We start from the raw sequence: 15431 nt of genomic DNA on the forward strand, positions 1-15431 counted from the left end.
ACTTCATGTTTCTTAACATTTTAACAATGCTGAGGTTAGCTTTAATGATAACAACAACTAGGATATGGTTTGGAAAAGATCATGTTTGGGCTTAAATACACGGGTTTTGGAGCACAATCCCCCCTGGAAAAGCAGAAATGTCTCTGTCAACAAAAAAACAAAACAAAAAAAACGCTTTGCATGGCACTACCTCGCTGGAAAAACAGCGACGGGTTACCAAAAAACATCTGGGGTGCCCTGTAGCAGCCCAAAAGTTATGTCCTTGCTGCAGTGGATGCGGGTTCAACCCGCAGCCCTTTGCTGCATGTCACCCCCTTTCACACTATTGCTGTCCTATCAAATAAGACAAAAAAATCATCTTAAAAAAAAAAGAGAAACATCCATGTCTTTAGGCTAAAAAACAGTTTAATACACAGCGATGACTCAGACTTAAACACAACCATTTTTTGTTGTTTGTTTGTCTATTATTTATTTTTTTGTTTTTAATTAACTACACCTCAGATTCTGCTTACGTGCTCATGCATTATCCAATATTACGGCTGATATATAATAAACGAACAGACAGTCATTCTACCAACACAATGACTACATTTATCTTAGAATACATTTTATAATAATAATAATAATAATAATAATAATCCTGTGCTTACCATTAATAAATACACACTGTAATTTATTTTGACTAAATTAAACACGCCATACACCGTCCTGCTGCTGGAAAGATCCATCAAAACACTGAATCCACCACAGATGCCAAAATGCACTATTTCCACCTGTTTGTTTCCTAGAAACTGCAATGACCAGCTGTTTAATTTGTTTGGGGGTTTTTTGTTTTTTTTGGGGGGGTTGTTAGCCTTTTTTAATGAAACTACATTGTTATTAAAGACTGGTGTTTTTGGGAGGAACCAGCGTGCAGACAGAAAAACTGACGCGCTGTTGGTATTGATCTTGTTCAGGGATGACGTACAGAACTCAGAATAACAGCAGCCTCATCCTTTCAGAAATCTAGGATGAAAAGGTTTATGTGGGAGCTGTAAAAACCAAACGCTGAAATGGAAAGTTCCAGTGAAATCATCTTGTCCTCCAACGTCCCAATCAGACCAGTTTCACATCCAGTATCCTGGTTTCTATCAGCGTCCATCATTCACCTGAGTGTAATACACACACCCTGATTATTCCTGTAGTTCAGCCAAACAGAGCTCCCCGCCATCCAGAGGGGGATCAAAGGGTGTGTGTGTGTGTGTGTGTGTGTGTGTGTGTGTGTGTGTGTGTGTGTGTGTGTGTGTGTGTGTGTGTGTGTGTGTGTGTGTGTGTGCATGTGCGTGTGTGTGTGTGTGTGTGTGTGTGTCCCGAGGCCTTTATTATGAGGTGAAGAATAGAAGCTGGCAGCGTATGAAGGGACTGGTTTTGACTTTGACTAATGGGAACTTCAAAAAGCTTCAGTCAGCAAATGACCTCGAGGTCCTCAAATGTGCACAACTGCTCTGTGGAAACATGCTGTAAATATACATACAGGCTGGATGGATGAGGGACTATAAATAGACTGAAGGATGGTTTGTATACGGTGTATTTAAAGTGACTGCATTAGACCTGTAATGCAATTAAACAGGAGTGTAAACAACGTTTATTCAGTTACACAGTCACTCACAATGACAACAACTATTCAAGTTAACAGCCGTTCAGAAGTTAACTGTCCTTCAGACAGGAAGTAAATCATATTAGAACTAAATAGATGGATGCCTCATTACATACTGAATTACTCTATTAACAGAAATGTGTGCGGTGGAGGTCTGGCGCCCCCTTCAGCCACACATGTGCAACAACACTGACAGAGAAGTGCAGGCTCATAAATCACCACTACAGAGTAACACTTTATTCCTGCATACCAAAACAAAATGTTTTAATTTTTGTAATGGGAATCAACTTTTTTGGTCGAATACATGTTCACCTACAAGTAATATGACTGTTTGTTTTTCTTGTTTTTTGAATTGCTTTCAAATAATTAAAAAATAAAATTTATTTTTGAATAAGTTAAAACTGTTATTTATACGAGTATGTAAAAAAAAAAAAAGACAGATGCATATGTAAATATTATATAAAGATATTTAAAATGCACCAATAACCAACAATAAAAATGACATATCTAAATACAGGTCTATAAGTTGTTAACTTTATAGATAGTGCAAAGAAAAAAATGCAGAATGGATCAACATTATGAGCATTTATACATGCCTGTTATGTTTGCAGTATTTCCATGTTGTGGTTTTTTTTTTGTGTGTATGTATATATATATATATATATATATATATATATATATATATATATATATATATATATATTATATATGAATAGTAACATCAGGAAAAAAAACATATTGGCAATCTCAAGCACTAAATGATAATTACTTTTGATGGACTGGTTATGAGCTATTAACACTGCATTTTTTTATATTCTACATTTGGTAAAAAACTATGTTGCATTAACCCTGAGGGCCCACTTTAATATTACACACACTCATATCGCTCTTCACACAAAATGAGCTTTTCAAAATCAAGCTTTAAAAACTGTAATTCATTAATATGATTTTCTACTTTCATTGTGTTTATTTTTTAACCTACATCAGTCCTAATCATAAATTACAAATATTCATTAATTTTTAGAATTGTAACCCTTTAAATGCCAGGTTTTGTCATGATGCTACTATGTTTTTGATGGGGAAAAATAAGCATTATTTTCAGTATACTGCATGCCAGGTAGATTTTTTTTTTTATTATTATTACAGACTGGGATATGTCAATGATTAGCAGCAACATTGATTGTAACAGGTCACCTAGTGGAAATAGCATGTATTTTCTCTATATGCCAAATATTTAAAAAATGACGCCATCAAGTGGAACATAGTAAAAAATGAAATTTCAAGTCAAAAGCTAAGAATGACACCCAGAAATAATACAATGCATGAGTTTATGCTTTGATGGCTGTGGGATCAAAGGTCGCAGTTTGAATGGGATTCAGTGCTGCATCTTTTGCACTTAACAGTATGAATGAAACAATGTTGTTGACACAGTTTATTTTAGACTTATTGTAGGAGCTGAGAAGAAAATCCCAAGATTAAAATATTAAAATGAAAATACAAAATCTTGCCTACATATATGCCATATGCACGAACACAGCGAAAAATTGCGTAAAATGCTTTTATGTAAAAATAAATAAATAAAACAGTCCCTAAGGGTTAAAGAAGGTGATCAAATAACTGTGGTCTTGTGGTAAGTGACATCAGCTCCAGGCTTTCAGCCAGTCATCTGTATCAGCTGATGTCCTGCAGGAATGTCAGTCAAACCTCACCGAGTTAAGCCGAAAAATAACGAAACATCTCCGGTTTGGCCTTCAAAATAAAATCTTTCAGGAAACGCATTTAAGAATGGGACCGTTTTCATTTTAAGGAAGTTTTCTCACACGTATTTCGGGTTTACAATTAAACGACAACACCAGACTTCGTGTTACATATCCCGAGATTATTCTACCCCCCAGTACTATCAGCACATTAACAACAGGACATATTGTGGAAACCACAAAGGATGTTAACCCTGTGCCGCAAAAAACAACAAACAATTAGGAATAGTTTCTGCCAATAAGCGTTTAAAAAACAGTCTTACCTTGTTTAACAGCTTTGTTTGGGTCTCACTCCCTCTGCGCTTCAGCCGTTTGTTTACCTCCATGTCTCCTCTTCTGCTCTGAGCTCCACTTTCAGAGTAATTTCTGCTCTGAAATCAATTCAATGCGCCGGATAAACCGAAAAACTGCCGAAAATGACCAATTATGTCACCGGCGCCGGACACGTTGCATAAACTAGCGCTACCGACGTTCAATGAGCCGTTTATATTTACACAGCTGTTCTCCTCCTCCAGGGACCACCGACCCGCCATATTGTTTCTTCCGCAGTCTTATTCCTTTTTCCCGCCTTTTCCATGCCGTGTTGTTACTACAGTAGCCCAGAAGGGACATATCAGACAGTTGTGGTAGTACTAATTTGATTTTTATTTAATTGTTTTGTTTGCTTCTGTCACTTTTTCTGTTATTATCACACCATCTGTTCAAGTATGTAATCATTAAAAAAAAACTTATTTATTACTTTATGACATTTTTTGAAATCTTGTCAGCTCTATTCCCTTATCGCTTGTCCACTTAAAAACAAAAAAATAATTAAAATTTTTATTGATTTTTAATGGGTTGGGACACAACAGGTTAACATATCAGATGAGACATTTCACTGGTAACAATAAAAAATGAAATGGCCGTTGAATATAGGAGTTACATACAAGAGAGGGCACACAAGATGAAAAAATGTTTTATTAAATTATTCCAAAACAAAAGATCCATCAGACTCAACAGGGTTACACTTATTCAGTATGTAGGCTATTTTATTTGTGACATACAGTTTATCTGTTTTTATCATTTGGAGTATTTTATTTCAGTTTTTCAAAATATACAAACTGCTATCAATCACAATCACAAACTGACAGCACAAAAACACCCATTTTAGATTACAAACAATAATAATATGCGTAACTGAATAAATATGTGACGATAAATTTAACCAAAATGTTGTAAAATGGTAAATATCTGGTAATGGTAGATATGGTGACAAAATAGACTATATGTCACTACACATGTTTTGTTGTTTTTAAGAATTTCATTCCTTTTAAATAAATGAAATAAATAAATTGTATGTACATACACACACACACACACACACACTTCACTTTCTTCAAAAGTGATAAAAGGAATTAAAGCACAAAGGTTTATTTATTTCATTTTATTAGCTTTTCTCCCTTTGTTGTTTAATTTTATATTTCCATTAAAAACTTTAAGTTAAAAGCACTACCATTGTAATGCATTTTCAATCTTGTAAGACGTTAACCTTTATTTTCTATACATTTGATGGCAATTGCTTCCATACACTCGTTAAATGTAATTGTTTCCATACTTGTTTTGGACATTTTCAATAAAGATCATAATGATAATTTTAAAAAAAGACACTTTTTTTTTTTTTTTTTTTACTTTGGTAGTGTCCATCCGTTAACCAGCATTATTTTGAAAATCTCACCCGGAAACGTACTGCCTTATTTATGCTGCCTTGTCTCTGGCGGCTCCTTCACTTGTTCTCAGTGCGTCAACTCGTCAAATGTGATTAATTTCAGCTGTGGACACCTTTGATTCAGGAAAAAGACCTTTAAACGACACCTGAGGACCAGATCCGTGTTTTCTGTGCGCCGCGATGATCTTTGAACTTTACCGGAGCGTTTAAATGTCACTTTAATTCACTGATATCAGGCCGGCTCGGATGGGTGCACCGTTACCTGACTGCGGCCCACGGATTGCTGTCTGTCTTTTACAGTAAACTATCCGGATCAGTTGTGGACGCAGACCGCAAGAAGTGCCTGCCACAGCACCACCATCATGGCCTCTGCCACCTCCACCCCCGCCGCCGCCTCCTCCAGCGGCCGCTCCTCCAGCCGCTCCGCCGGCCGCCGCGGCGCAGACCCCGGCCTGCCCTCCTCCAGCACCAGCCCCCGGCTGTTCCGCGCCCAGGAGAAGGATGAGCTCCGGCACCTCAACGACCGGCTCGCTAACTACATCCAGCGGGTCCAGGAGCTGGAGAGTGAGCGGTCATCCATATTGTTCCAGCTGGAGGAGAAAGATGAGTCCAAGAGCCGGGAGATGGGCAACGTGCGGCGGCTGTACGAGGAGGAGTTGGCCGATGTCAGGAAGTCTCTGGACGTCCTGGCCGGAGAGAGGGCCCGTCTGCAGATCGACTATGGGAACCTCTGCGAGGAGTACAGGAAACTTCAGGCCAGGTAGCGGCGTTAGGATACAGCCATGCATGATCGAGCAGGTGCCGGAGAAACTGTCACACCAGACTCCGTTTACAAATTGGCATATTTAAGGCAATACTGCTCCCTGAAAGACGCACAGCTGCAGAGCACAGGTGGAAATATTTCTGCACAGTAATTTTTTGACGCTTTGTAATTCGGGTGAATTTAATACACCAAACAGTAAATCAATAATATTCATGCGGGGGCTCAAAACTTGTCTCCACACTTTACTGAAGCCTTAGTCAGAAGAAAAATACAAAAAAACTAAATAAATAAACAAACAAACAAACAAATAAAATGACCCGAAGAAAGTGCTAAAAATGCATTTTCTTCCTTTTGTTTCTGTAAAATTATTTTGAAAAAATAATTCTAAAATATTTTCCCTTCTTAAACATTTCCCCCTCTTCATACCAGACTCTGTTTAAAAATTGGCATTTTTAAGGCAATCTCGCTTTCTGTAAGACACACACAAACAGAGCAAACATAAAAATATTTCTGCACATCATTTCAGTGACGCTTATTAATTCAGGGTGAATTCAATACACCAAACATTACATCAGTAATAATCCTGCTGAGGCTCAAAACTTTTTCCACACAACACTGAAGCTTTTAACTAACCCTTTGTGACCTGAGCACCTTGGCTTAATTTCACAAACATGGGAAGAAGGCGACAAGCCACTCAACAAAAATTTCCCAAAATTATCAAGAACTTAGTAAAAAGTAAAGAAAAATACCCCAAAAAAACCCCAAAAACCCTAAAAAGAAAATGACCTCAAGAAAGTTCTAAAACATAAATCAGTTTTTCTGTAAAATCATTTCAAAAATATAATTAAGAGGATTATACATTTTAGTTTTCTATATACGTAATTTAATAGCCTTATCTTCAGTGGTGCTCATAATTGTGCTTCGATGTTCTCTCACTCCAGGAACCAGAAAAAGGAGAGTGATCTGGCGAACGCTGTGGCCCAGTGGAGGAAAACTGAGGCGTCTCTGAGCTCCAAGGACGCCGAGTACACAAAGCTGCTGTCCGACAACAGAAGACTCAGCGAAGACTTCGCCGACCTGCAGGGTCAGCTGGAAAACGTATGAACTAAAGCTGTTTTCACACATGCAAGGTCATACCCAGGGATAACTGGAGATGTGGGGATGTCTTTGTTTGACGGTTTAACCCTTGGAAATCCTGGAAAAGTGGCTTGGTTTCTTTAAAAAAAACATGGGAAGAAGGCAATGAACAACGTAAAATTGAACGACTCAGAAATTAGCAAGAAATTAGTAAAAAATATAAGAAAAGTACCTAAAAATTAGGTTTCTAGAATCCAAAACACTCAAAAATACACCTTGTGGGGCATTTCTTGCTAAGTTGCCCACTGCCTTTTATATGCCCTTTTTTTCAAACCAATTTGTTGAAGTTTAAAATGTTTAATTACCCTGAAAATTTGGTTTGTTTTTAAAAACAAACAAACAAACAAACAAACAAACATGGGAAGAAGGCAATGAGCAACTTAGGAAATGACTCAGAAATGAATCATTAGTCAAAAAACCCCACAGGAAAGTTAAAAAAAAAATGAAATGACTTGACACAAGGTGCTTAAATTGTAGAATAATTCAGTAAAATACTTTTAAATATGTAATTTGATAATTATAAATATAATTCTTTGGACATTTTTAGCTTTTTAAAAATAATTTTATTAATTGACTAATTTCTTGCAAAGTTGCCTGCTGCCTTTTCCCATGTTTTTGAAAGAAATCAAACCAATTTGTTAAAATTTTAAAAGTTGAATTACTTGTGATAGGTGTATAAATGCAGCGCAATAAAAGTTATGTTGATCTGGGTTTCAAAGGGTTAAAGCTCCCATTTGCAGGTCTAAGAAAATAACAATTAGTAGCTGTCAGACTTAAAAACCTGCTTATCATAATGATGTTATGGGCGAATAAACTCAGATACTCTAAAATAAAATAAGAAACTTTATTGTCCCAAAGGAAATTTGTCTTTGGCAAAAAAGCACAGCTGCACAACATTAACTACATAACATTACATTAACCACTAAATGTGTGTGTGTGTGTGTGTGTGTGTGTGTGTGTGTGCGCGTGTGTGTGTGTTCGGGGCGATCTCACCAGGTGGAGGGCGCGCTGGCCGACACAAAGAACCAGCTGAGCTCTGAGATCCTGCGGAGGGTGGAGATGGAGAACCAGGTGCAAACTCTCAAAGAACAGCTGGAACTGCAGAGGAACATCAGCGAGCAGGTAAAACACGCACGGCGCTCAGCTGGCTGTAAATTATCTGACTATAAATCACAAACCTGCACCTCCAATTTTAAATTCCCTCAAATGCAATATTTGGTGCAATATTTCAACCACAGCAACCCTCCAGGCAATTATTCAAATGTGCAATGTAGGCTCTACTTAACGTGTTACACATACTGTATATATTGTACATATTCTTAATGGTATTCTTACTTATGTGTATCTCTGTTGTTCATTGTAGCAATGCACACTTATTAATATTTTTAACTTACATGCTGGTTTTACACATTGCATTGTTCGTCCGATTTTTATATTTTACACACTTTACACCCTCAGCACATTTTCTGTATAATAATTTAAATATTCACATACTAGTGCTAATAGTCTGTTACTGTGTATCTTAACATTTATATTTTTTCACACTTAACGTACGCACCATATTATAAATACACATATTTTTTAAATATTAACATACTCATGCTAAGTGTCTATTACTATATTTTTTCACATTTATTTTTTTAAACATTTTACATACTCAGCATGTTATAAATACTTAAATTTTTAATATTTTTATGTACTGGTGCTGGAACTTATTTCTGCTTGCTATATTTCTATCTATCAGGGATCAATAATTCTGATTCTGAGTTTCTGTCTTCTGCGTTGCCTCAGGCTCACATTTTCCTCGACTCACCGTTGTTTCTGTTTTGTAGGAGATCATGGAGATCCGCAGCCGTCACGAGAGCCGTCTGGTGGAGGTCGACTCGGGACGACGGAGAGAGTTTGAGAGTAAACTGTGCGACACGATGCAGCAGCTCCGCCAGGAACACGAGTCTCAGCTGCAGCAGTACAAAGAAGAGATCGACAGGACCTTCAGTTCAAAGGTACCAGCACAAAATTCACGTAAAAAAAAGGATTTTAGTTTATTTAGTTCACCCTCTGAAACCTGAGCAAACTAGTTTGATTTCTTTTAAAAAAAACATGGGGAGAAGGCAGTGAGCAACTCAACAGCACATGGCCTACAGTTGGCAAGAAAATAGTAAAAAGTTACAAGAAAATGACCTGAAGAAAGAAAAGAAAAAAAAAAACAGGCAAGAAAATGACCCAAAAAAAAGTGCAGAAAATTAAAAATGTATGTGTATTTTTTTTTTTCGGGACATAATTTTTTTATACACAATTATAATGATTATAAATATATTTTTCTTGACATTTTTCCCCAGTTTTTGATAATTTTCCAATAATTTCCCCCTCTTTTTAAAACTAATTTTGAGGTCATTTTCTTTATCAATTTTTAGTTATTTTTTGCAATTTGTGGGACATTTCTTTCCAAGTCAGTCGTTGCCTTTTTCCTCATGTTTTTGAAAGAAATGAAGCCGATTTACACACATTTCAAAAAGTTAACTATTTTGTGAGAGGCATCTGAACACAACAAAACTGATGTCACAGCAGGTTTTAAAAGGTTATATTTCTGGTATCAGATTGAACTCTTTTTGCTCTACAGTTACAGAACGCCCAGCAAGCCGCACTGGAGAAAAACAACGCCGTGTCTTCCACCAAAGATGAACTGGAAACCACCAAACTCCGAGTGGAGAGCCTCAGCTCCCAGCTGCAGCAGTACCAGAAAGATGTAAGTGCAACCTGTAACGAAACACGAAATACAGCCGTACTCTTCCTAACTGTCATGATACTTATCTTGAATTTTGGAGGGATTTTAAAGCTGCACAAATACGTTTTTTTAATATCCACACTAGATTGAATGTGTAATCATGTGAAAAGTGTCACTCGAAAAGCCCACGATTGTTTGTGTGACCTTTCTCAGCCGTTTGAAACGAGCAAACCGGCTTGATTTCTTTCAAAAACATGAAAAGAATGAAATGAGCTTGAAATTGAAATTACAAAAAAAAAAAGCAAAAAATTACCCCAAAATTAGCAAGAAATTAGAAAACAATACAACAAAAAAACTAAAAGTGTGCAACAAAAAGAAAAACAAAGAAAAAAGTGCTTGAAATTTTGCTAATTCTGTAAAATAATTCTAAATATGTAAGTATGTGTAAATATATAAGTTTTCCAAGCTTTTTAACAAAAATAATAATTTTCAAAATCAACATATTTCTTGCAGTTTCTGGAATTTTTCTTTCCAAATTTGCTCATTGCTGTTTCCTCCATGTGTTTGATGAAAATATTTTTTAGGGTTCAAAGGTTTTAAATACTTGTTGTTCCACCTTTGCTTCAGTATTTTAACCTCTGTGTGGTTCTGTAGTTTCTGTCCGGCTCAATTTACTCAAATATACAACAAACTTTGGGTGCATCTTCTCTCACTGGAAGAGGGAAACGCTTGTTTCTGTTCTTCGGCTATAATTTTAGTATTGTAAGTGTTTGCGTAGTTTGTGCAAAGCTTCTCACGTTTTTCTTCGTGTTGTTCTTCCTCTCGGGCAGAAAATGCTGCTGGAGAGCCGCTCTCAGGAGCTGGAGCGGACTCTGGACCGGGAGCGGGAGGTTTGGCAGCAGAGACTCGGTCAGAAGGAGCAGGAGCTGCTGAACATGAGGAGCCAGATGTACACGCAGCTGGAGGACTACGAGAGCCTGCTGGATGTCAAACTGGCTCTGGACATGGAGATCAACGCCTACAGGAAGATGCTGGAGGTGGAGGAGCAGAGGTACGGCAATATTATTCTATTTATTATATTTCTGTTCATTTTTAAACAGTATTTTTATTGAGATTTCAAGGGAATATCAAAACACATGTTCAAATATATATCCCCTAATACGGTCACACATTCCCACGGACAAAAAAAAAAAATAAGATGAACGATGACAATAATAATAATAATTACAAAAAATAGTAACAGATTATAGATTCACTGAAATAAATAATGATTAGATAAAAAACTAAATATGTAAAAATGTATAAATTAATAAATAATTAAAAAATAATAAAATAAAACGGTCAAATAAATTATTCAATAAATATGTAGATAAAAAAAGTAATAAAATAAAAAATAAAAATAATAGTAAAATAATATATTGGTGCTTTTATGAATCAAAAACATTTCGTGATACCTGGATCTCTGGAGCCTGCCTGCTGCTTTTGCTCCCATTTTTTAAAAATACAAATAATATTATATATTAATAATTAATAATTAATAATATTTTTTTTCCCCCCTCAGACTGCATCTGTCACCGAGCCCCTCCCAGCACACAGCCATCCCTCGAACACACGAACACAGCAGCCGAAAACTCAGAGGGAAGAAACGGAAACACGAGGGAGGCTCAGGCAGCTCGCCGGCCTATAAGATGTCCAGTCGTTCCACAGAGCACGGCGCCGTGAGCGTGGCGGAGGTCGACATGGACGGAAAATATGTTCGACTGAGGAACAACTCTGAGACGGTAAAAACTGTAACTTCATAAACTGTTTCAGTTTCTATTCAGTTTTATTTCTAAAGCCCATCGTCACAGTTTGCCTCAGAGGGCTTTGCAGCATACGACATCGCTCTGACCTCACACCCTCACGTCGACTATATCGACCCCCAAAACAGGAAAACAATGGAAAACAAAAACAATGTCAAAAGGTAAAAATACAAAAGAGAGCAAAATGGCTTGATTTCTTTGAAAAAACACCAAGAAGTTACAGTTTATAAGGTACAAGATGTTTTTTTTCTGAAAGTTATCAAAAAGAAGAAAATGTGAAAAATCTTTAAAAATAAAAAGTAAAACAAAGACAAAACATCAAAAGGAAAGTTAACTATAAATACAATAGTAATTATTATAAATACTTTTTTTAATTTTTTACACTTTTCCTATTTATTATTAACCTTCTAATAATTTCCCTGTTTCTCTTTTCAAGCTAATTTAAAGATACAAAAAAGGTGAATAAATAACTAAATAATTACAATTAACTTGTCTCTATTTTTTATTTTCAACCTTCGAATAATTTCTCAGTTCCTTATCAAACAAATTTCAGGCCATTTTCTTCTCTTGCCTTTTTCCTAATTTCTTGCTGTTTGTGGGATGTGTCTCGCAGAGTCGCTCACTGCTGTTTTAGTCCTGTTTTTAAACAGAAATCAGACCCGTTCGCTCCGGTTTCAAAGCTTTAAATGCATATAAAAGCAGCGTTTACCTGCTGGCTGTCCTCTCGTGCGCTCCAGGAGCAGCCGCTCGGTGGTTGGGTGGTTCGCAGGATGTTCCCAGACGCTGGAGACATCTCCTTCCACATCCCGTCCCCCTGCGTCCTGAATGCGGGACAGACGCTCACAGTGAGTCTGTCGTTTGTCCTCCTGCAGAAAAGAAAAGTCTCTGTGAACATTATTGAGGGGAAATACGTTTGTTGGAGCTCTTTGGACGAGAAACCGTGAATCTGTGTTTGTGGTCAGATCTGGGCAGCAGGTGCAGAGATGGAGGCGGATTCAGGGGACCTGATCCTGCAGGGCCACAGGAGCTGGGGCCCCGTCACTGATGTGAGGGTCATTCTTCTGAACTCCAACCACGAGGTGAGTGTGTGCAGCGGCATTCTGGGAAATGCAGTTTGCCTCAGTCACTGCAAAACAGGGGAAAATGGTAACGAGGAACTGTCCCGCAAAATACAAGAAATTAATATAATAATAGACATAATAATAATTTTTTAAAAAAGAACAAATTTTCAGCAAACTGTTTAATATTATCAATTATATTTTTTTCAGCACAATTATTATTTTTGAAGCAGTTTGTTTCAACTTTACATTTTTTTTGATTGTTTGGGGATTTTTGTTTTCAGGAAATCTTTTTAAAAAATAATTTCTTCCTAATCTGGGTCATTTCTTCTTAAAGGGTTAATATACTCTTTTTTAAGGTGTGTCTGTCAAACTCTAATTGGATCCTAATCAAAGTCACAAGATGACATTTCTTAGAGTGAAAGGGTGTTAATTCAGTGGACCTTCAGTGCAAATCTTTTTTTTCTTACACAGTTGGATGTAAACACAGACTATTTAAAAAAAAAAAAAAATTGATGTAGTCGCCGTGATGTCACCCATTTTTGTGGGCTGCTTTTTTTTAGTTTCGAGTTTCACATTTAGCAGACGGCAGACTGATTAAAGAAGTAATGTTGGGACATTTTTTTCCACGTGAAACTAAGATAATATATCACGTTATATATTTTCAGGAGATGGCGGAGCGCCGTGTGTGTATGCAGCACAGAGGGGAAGAGGAAACCGAACTGGAGTTCGATGAAGAACTGGTCGCAGGCAGCGACATCCAGCACTTTCGGAGACAGGTAAACACAATGACTCAAAACAAACATCCAGAAACATAAAAAGTTCTGCGCTCTCACAGATACAAGCACAAATGTTTGAGTACATCAGACTTGATGACACTTTTTTCTGCTGAAGCCAAAGAGAAAGAAGAAGAAGTGCTGTTCTGTCTCTTGAGGTCAGAGCAGACGGCGCGCTGCACAGTAGGTGAGGAGGAGGAGGAGTTTGCCCGTCTGCTCGTACCTGGTGTGTGTGCTCGCCACCAGATGCATGGCGTGTTTCATGCATGTTGGATGTGCTGCTGCTTCTGTGCTTTTTTTTAGCATCATGCCGAACATGTTTAGCTCAAAGACAAAGGCCCGCATCATGAAGCTCAACTGAAATGACTGTTAATTCACATGTAGTCTGATTGAATCTGTGGTTTCCAGGCTGTTTCTGGTCAAACCAAAAGGATCTTACTTCTTTAAAAAAAGGACTATCACTGTAGAGATCCTTTTCCACAATTACAGAGATCCCAACCTGTCGCTCACAAAAACAAGCACTGTTCGTGGATGCACATTGAGGGGACACATTGCTCGGAGTGGTTACATTGCAGCGTGTTTCGTTGCTTCTGGCAAAGAAAAGCTCCCCGCTGTGTCGCCTCACGTCGCCGTGTCTCGGCCAAAAACTTGCACATGAACAAACCAAACCAACAATTAACCAGCACGTACCTTCTGCCTGCGTTAGGAGATAAATCTTCATTCCAGCAGACAAGCTCGTCTGTATTCGTCCTTCAAAAAGGGAAAACAGGAAACCGTCTTGACAGCAGTTAGAAAAAAAACGAAACCCTCTGTTGAAAGAACAAAACATATTTACCGTGAGCAAATAAACAACAACACAAACCATCAGGAAACGTTTCTGCTAAAAATCTCAGTGGCAAAAGAAAAACTACGCAGCGACAGGGCCTTTCCGCCAACAAACATTCGTCAAGGAAAATTAATACTTAACTTACCCTCGAATGCTGCCTTCAGGCTTTTTTTACACCTGCAGATTTCTACTCAGCTCCATCACTGAGCTCTTTCACCGTCTTCAGCTTTCAATGAAGCTAAACGTCTGACATGTAACCAATATTGTTTCGAAATGTACATTTTTCAGTAATTTGGACATATTAGTTGATTGATCTTAGTTAGTTTCATAATGCCGAGGCCCTCTCCAACATCATTTCAAGTTGTAACCTGCAGAATTTCCCAAAAGCTAAGATGCACTTGTTTGAGTTAGAACTTTACCAAACTGATGCCTTTAAAACTGAAGTAAAAAAACCCAAATCCACTGATCTGGTGCCATGTGACCACATGTCAGCTGTTTGATGCTCACCAGCAGCCGCCTGCTTCACACTCGCTCGCTGCGCCTTCCTCTAACTGCATGTTCGGTGCTAACCAGACTGTTTTTGAGAGACCAGCATGTGTCCCGTGATAGTAACTGCTTAAATAAAACGATGATGTTGTTTTTCAGGATCTGTCGAAGGGGGAGAGCTGTGCCGTCATGTGATTGCTGCTGTCCGTGTGGAGAACCTGGACTGGCTCTGGCCTCTGAGTACAACCGTCCGCTGCTGATCTGGTCTCAGGGCAACGATCTCCACACTGACGAGCCACTTTGGGTCCCTGACGCGTCTGTCCGAGTGTGAAGAGCTCAGACTTTGCCTTAGAGCAACAGCATCGACCTCAGTAATCCTCCGTTTGATTGGATCGCTCTAACTGCACAACGTGTGAGCCTTTCCTTGATTTGATCTCATTTAAATGAATGTGTGTGAATTAAACTGTTAGCATAATAAAGTTATAAATACAGTTGTGACACTTTGCTCTATGTATTTAGTGTTTATTACAATTAATGCAAATATAGTTGGAAAACAAAATGGACCAACGCACACTGAAGAACTTTAGTTTCCAAAGTGTGAATATAAAACTCGCCTAATGGAAACACGTCAATTGCAAAAAAAAAAAAAAAAAAAATGTTTTTACGCTCACATGAGTTGGTATTTCAAACACATGGGTAATTATCAGCAGCTTTTTAACTTTTTTTCAGTTTTTTTCAAAGTGTATCAACATTTTCTAAA

The 15431-nt window shown here is 37.7% G+C and overlaps 1 protein-coding gene across 2 annotated transcripts; it reads left to right on the forward strand.

Annotated features, from left to right (window-relative positions):
* Positions 1-5122: 5122 nt before the first annotated feature.
* lmnl3 (lamin L3) lies at positions 5123-15169 on the forward strand. Of its 2 annotated transcripts, XM_042510920.1 has the most exons (12): positions 5123-5858; positions 6803-6959; positions 7995-8120; positions 8831-9001; positions 9619-9744; positions 10554-10774; positions 11285-11504; positions 12263-12370; positions 12488-12604; positions 13252-13362; positions 13478-13546; positions 14831-15169. In XM_042510920.1, exons 1-11 carry the CDS (start codon positions 5461-5463, stop codon positions 13514-13516), a joined length of 1794 nt encoding a protein of 597 aa, XP_042366854.1. In that variant the 5' UTR covers positions 5123-5460; the 3' UTR covers positions 13517-13546; positions 14831-15169. The 2 variants fall into 2 exon arrangements, with proteins under 2 accessions (XP_042366854.1, XP_042366895.1); XM_042510961.1 differs by lacking the exon at positions 13478-13546.
* Positions 15170-15431: the final 262 nt, after the last annotated feature.

This window comes from Plectropomus leopardus, chromosome 1, assembly GCF_008729295.1.
Source record: "Plectropomus leopardus isolate mb chromosome 1, YSFRI_Pleo_2.0, whole genome shotgun sequence".
Classification (NCBI taxonomy): Eukaryota; Metazoa; Chordata; class Actinopteri; order Perciformes; family Serranidae; genus Plectropomus; species Plectropomus leopardus.

Bases quoted from the DNA above. Each gene is read 5' to 3' on its own strand.
- lmnl3 (XM_042510920.1), top strand. From the start codon at position 5,461: ATGGCCTCTGCCACCTCCACCCCCGCCGCCGCCTCCTCCAGCGGCCGC. The intron at 10,775-11,284 runs GTACGGCAATAT...TTCCCCCCTCAG, and splicing joins CTGGAGGTGGAGGAGCAGAG to ACTGCATCTGTCACCGAGCC. The intron at 12,605-13,251 runs GTGAGTGTGTGC...ATATATTTTCAG, and splicing joins TTCTGAACTCCAACCACGAG to GAGATGGCGGAGCGCCGTGT.